General features: G+C 49.3%; 1 protein-coding gene across 1 annotated transcript in view; it reads left to right on the top strand.

Annotated features, from left to right (window-relative positions):
* gpc4 (glypican 4) overlaps positions 1-5,000 on the top strand; it is a 52,955-nt gene that overhangs the window by 40,152 nt on the left and 7,803 nt on the right. The window contains 2 exon segments of the mRNA XM_083651855.1: positions 2,629-3,026; positions 3,618-3,783. Coding sequence (XP_083507981.1) covers positions 2,629-3,026; positions 3,618-3,783 — 564 coding nt within the window.

Raw genomic sequence — 5,000 nt, 5'->3', positions numbered from 1 at the left:
TGTGTGTGTGTGTGTGTGCACGCCTGTGTGTGTGTGTGTGTGTGTGTCGCGCGCGCGTCTGTGTGTGTGTACTGGTGGCAGATTCAGAGAGCGTTTAGTGACTCCCTCTGTGAGAGCATGGGAACTTTACATTTCAAAGCCGAGCAGAGGGCACCCGGAGAAGCTGCAGCGGGACAGACGTTCAGGGGAGAAAGGAGTTGATAAAAAAAAGGGGGAGACGAGTGAAAAGGGGGGTGAGTGTATGCCTGCATGCACGCAAGAGCGAGGTGAAGCATTTTTCACAGACTCTGGAATTCTCATTTTGTTCAGATTAAGAAAGTGTGTGTATGTGTGTGTGGCGGGGGGGGGGGTGTTCGTGGGAGAGGGGGCTGGATTATTGGGGGGTGGGGGAGGAGGGGGGTGATGGACATTCCTCAGGATGAAGTAGGTCATTGTTCCCTGTCTCTACTGAAGAGAGCTCTCTGAAGGAACTGATGAAGTGAAAGCAGTGAAGGGAGAGAGAGAGATGTGGGGCTGAAGGGGGGGGTACAGGTCCCTATACGGGACGGGGAGAGAGAGAGGGGGGGGGGGGGGGTCGCATTATTCAGTAATCCTATTGAAAATGCCTCTGAAGGACAGTCCAAGAGAAGCCGGGAGAAAGGAAGGCCAATGGAATGTGACAACAGAAAAATGCCATTGATGGTGGTCAGTTTGAAGCGGCTTGATGCGGAGAGACGTTTGTGCTGAATGGAGAGTCGACAGGGACGAAGCGCTCGCCACCGCTCCCATACTCAGCCTGACAGAGACGCCCAGGCAGCTCCACCTTTCACCCGTCCTGCTTCTCTCCTCTCATCCACCCTCTGCCTCCACCTTTCACCCGTCCTGCTTCTCTCCTCTCATCCACCCTCTCCCTCCACCTTTCACCCGTCCTGCTTCTCTCCTCTCATCCACCCTCTGCCTCCACCTTTCACCCATACTGCCTCTCTCCTCTCATCCACCCTCTGCCTCCACCTTTCACCAGTCCTGCTTCTCTCCTCTCATCCACCCTCTCCCTCCACCTTTCACCAGTCCTGCTTCTCTCCTCTCATCCACCCTCTCCCTCCACCTTTCACCAGTCCTGCTTCTCTCCTCTCATCCACCCTCTGCCTCCACCTTTCACCCGTCCTGCTTCTCTCCTCTCATCCACCCTCTCCCTCCACCTTTCACCCGTCCTGCTTCTCTCCTCTCATCCACCCTCTCCCTCCACCTTTCACCAGTCCTGCTTCTCTCCTCTCATCCACCCTCTGCCTCCACCTTTCACCCATCCTGCTTCTCTCCTCTCATCCACCCTCTCCCTCCACCTTTCACCCATCCTGCTTCTCTCCTCTCATCCACCCTCTCCCTCCACCTTTCACCAGTCCTGCTTCTCTCCTCTCATCCACCCTCTGCCTCCACCTTTCACCCATCCTGCTTCTCTCCTCTCATCCACCCTCTCTTTCCACCTTTCACCCATCCTGCTTCTCTCCTCTCATCCACCCTCTCCCTCCACCTTTCACCCATCCTGCTTCTCTCCTCTCATCCACCCTCTCCCTCCACCTTTCACCCACTCTCATCCGCCCTCTCCCATCGATTGCCATTATTACAGGTCACACTTGAAAATGAGACCTCGGTCTCAACGTGTTTTTACCTGTTTAAATAAAGGTTAAATAAAAAAATAAAAAAAATTATACATTCCTGTATATATCCTGGTGTTTTTTCTTCTTATAATGAAGAAATGGGCACAGGTCAAGAACAATAATCATCAATCTGATTTCAAACTTGCCTTTTTGGAAATGGTAGCAGGTTTTCAGCAGCTTGATTATAGAGTTAGAAAACATAGATCTCTCCTGCAATGCAAAGAGATGCAATGCAATGTACCGTAAATTTGTAGTATAATAGATTATTGAAGTGGTCATTTAGTCAAATAACGGTACTATTGTAATATATTTTACAGTCATATTGCAATAATACACATTATGGTCATGGAGTTTCAATTTCAATAACCTGATGAGTGTTTCCTACAGCCTAACGTTTCAATAACCTGATGAGTGTCTCCTATTCACCTTATGTAGAAGAGACAGTCTGGCTTGAAAGACTAACAGGAAGTGTAAACACAATCTGAAGTTCTGATTGTGTTTACACTTCCTGTGACTCATAAACCTAGTCTGACTCATAATGTGAGTCAGACTAGGTTTGACCAGGTGAGTCAAACTAGTTTGAGCAGGTAAAACAGCCGGCGTTTTGAACAGGAAGTCTTGACATAATGGCTCAAGTGGGCGGGGCTACATAAGGTGAATAGCCTAAAGTTGTATCATTACTGTCACAGGATCCTCATAACAGCGTAGATCTGCTTTGCCCAAACAAGTCAATTGAAAAGCTCGAGTATTGAGTTAAGGATTGTGCACTGAGTATGACTGTGTATTTATAACATGTCCCAAGCAATTTGTTATCCATCATACTGAAAACAGGGCAAATTAAATTTCCTTCCTAACGTCTTTCAAATAAACCCTTCCTTAGAGAAGAACACTGAAATGCTGACAATGTAGAACTGTTTGCTCTGGCTCTTTGGCAACCTTTCACATTGAGTCCTCACACTAATCCTCCCTCGTCTTTTCTCCTCCTCTCCGGCAGAGTTTTTCCGCGAGCTTTTGGACAACGCCGAGGCCTCGCTCAACAGCATGTTCGTGCGGACGTACGGGATGATGTACGTGCAGAACGCCGAGCTCTTCAAGGACTTCTTCCAGGCCCTGAAGCGCTACTACCTGACGGGCAGCGCCGCCGTCAACCTGGACTCCATGCTGTCGGACTTCTGGGCCGACCTGCTGGAGAGGATGTTCCGGCTGGTCAACGTCCAGTACGACTTCAGCGACTCGTACATGGAGTGCGTGAGCCGGCACACGGAGCAGCTGCAGCCCTTCGGCGACGTGCCGCGCAAGCTCCGCCTCCAGCTGACGCGGGCCTTCGTGGCCGCGCGCACCTTCACGCGCGGCCTGGCGCTCGTGCCGGACGTGGTCAATAAAGTCTCCATGGTGAGTAACGGGTGCCCCCGTGCAACTTGTCTTTGTTGTGGGAGGCTTACAGAAGTCTGCGAGCAGTGACGTCTTTGATTTGATTTACCGCTGGACGCTGAAAAGTGTTGCCCCCAAGAAGGTTTTTTTGACATGGCGGCTCTCATGTCCGGTGAGGTGGTTATGAATGTGTGTGAGCGCACACAGAGCTGTTCACTTGGCGCAGTACAGAAGCTGTGCGGTGTTTGAGCAGGTGTGGAGAGTTCAGGTGAAACATGAGAGCTCGTGCCTCCATCCCTCCCTCCTGTGCTTTCTGACTTCATGTCTCTCCTGGGATGAGAGGTCAAGGTCCCACTAGACTGTGTGTGTTTGTTTTGTGACTCTGTCTGTGCCTGATAACATAAACCACTTGGCCTGTTCTCCTATGACATGTTTTGCCGGGGTAGTGAGTGATTCATTAATGATTAGATGATGCTGCCGGGCTATAAAACGAACCGTGCCTTTTTAGGAGCTGTGTGTGTGTGTGTGTGTGCGTGTGTGGGGTTGGGTGGAGGAGTGTTTTTCCTGATGATAACGGACTGCTCTCCCCCCCCCCCCCCCCCCCCCCCTCAGGTTAGTGCATCTCCCAGCTGTGTGCGAGCCGCCATGAAGATGTTGTACTGCCCCTACTGCTCAGGCCAGGTGGCCCTCAAGCCCTGTCAGAATTACTGTCTTAACGTGATGCGCGGCTGTCTGGCCAACCAGGCCGACCTGGACGCAGAATGGAACAACTTCCTCGGTAAGTGGCCTCCATGCGACACGTTTTGTAGCCTTCCTGAAAAACTTGACCATACACCATGCGCCCCCCAACAACCGTGATGACTTAATGTGTCCAAATCAGAGCAGTGGAGTTGTGGTCGAGTATGGTTGTTAACCCCCATGGACTCTATTCCTAAACTATATAGCTTATTCGGCTATATCCTATTACTGTTTGCTGCAATGCAAAGTTTAATTTAATGGAAGCATGAGCTCCCCTGTATACCCTTGTGGGCACAAAGCCAATTGTGTGTGTGTGTGAGTTATGGGAGTGTGAGAAATTATACAAGTTGTGACCCGCAGGCTACATGTAAATGTATTTAGTACATATATAGACCCAAATGAAATGCCTGCTGATGCATACAGTGGCACTGAAATAACTTCCCTGCTCTATTCTGCAAGTATATCATTAATTACATGCATTAAATACAGAGTGGTACATATACTGTATATTCTCTGTATACATTCTCATAAATAGTATTCTACAGTACGTGACAAAATCTTGTGACAGTAGTGTTTTTTTGGCCTCGTGCCACCATTAAATGTGTCCATCGCTGGCTTATAGTGGATGACTGCTGACTCCGCTGCTCTGTGTGGGGGCGTCTGCTCTCTGCTGCCCCCTGCTGCCCCCTGCTGCCCCCTCCCTGTGTGCCAGCTTGACTCCGCTGCTCTGTGTGGGGGCGTCTGCTCTCTGCTGCCCCCTGCTGCCCCCTCCCTGTGTGCCAGCTTGACTCTGCTGCTCTGTGTGGGGGCGTCTGCTCTCTGCTGCCCCCTCCCTGTGTGCCAGCTTTACTCTGCTGTCATTTTAGGGCTGTATTCCATTCCCAACTGTTTAACAATCTCCTGCTCCCCGCAAACTGCAGCAGATGCTTCCCCCTAGTGGTAGTTTTATTATTCAAATGTATTTATAGCTTTTTTTCAAACACACATAACATAACTACCCCCCTTTCCCATAAGACATACAATGGAAACAAATGGAAAACTAAAAACAAAACTAAAGACAAGACCCAACGATAACCATAACATAACAGATGACAACTACTTCATAAGGTTCATATCATGACATTGTAGAAACAGAGAATGTAGGTAGATGATCATTTACTCTTTTGCAGCATATTGGGAATCAAAATAATAAATAACAACTTTTGCACAGACCTCCAAATTGAGTATTTCAACTTTCAAGTTTTAAATGAGACATCA

Source organism: Poromitra crassiceps, assembly GCF_964638095.1.
Source record: "Poromitra crassiceps genome assembly, chromosome: 15".
NCBI lineage: Eukaryota > Metazoa > Chordata > Actinopteri > Beryciformes > Melamphaidae > Poromitra > Poromitra crassiceps.
The sequence above is the reverse complement of the archived record's forward strand: the minus strand, read 5'-3'. Positions and strand labels throughout refer to the sequence as shown.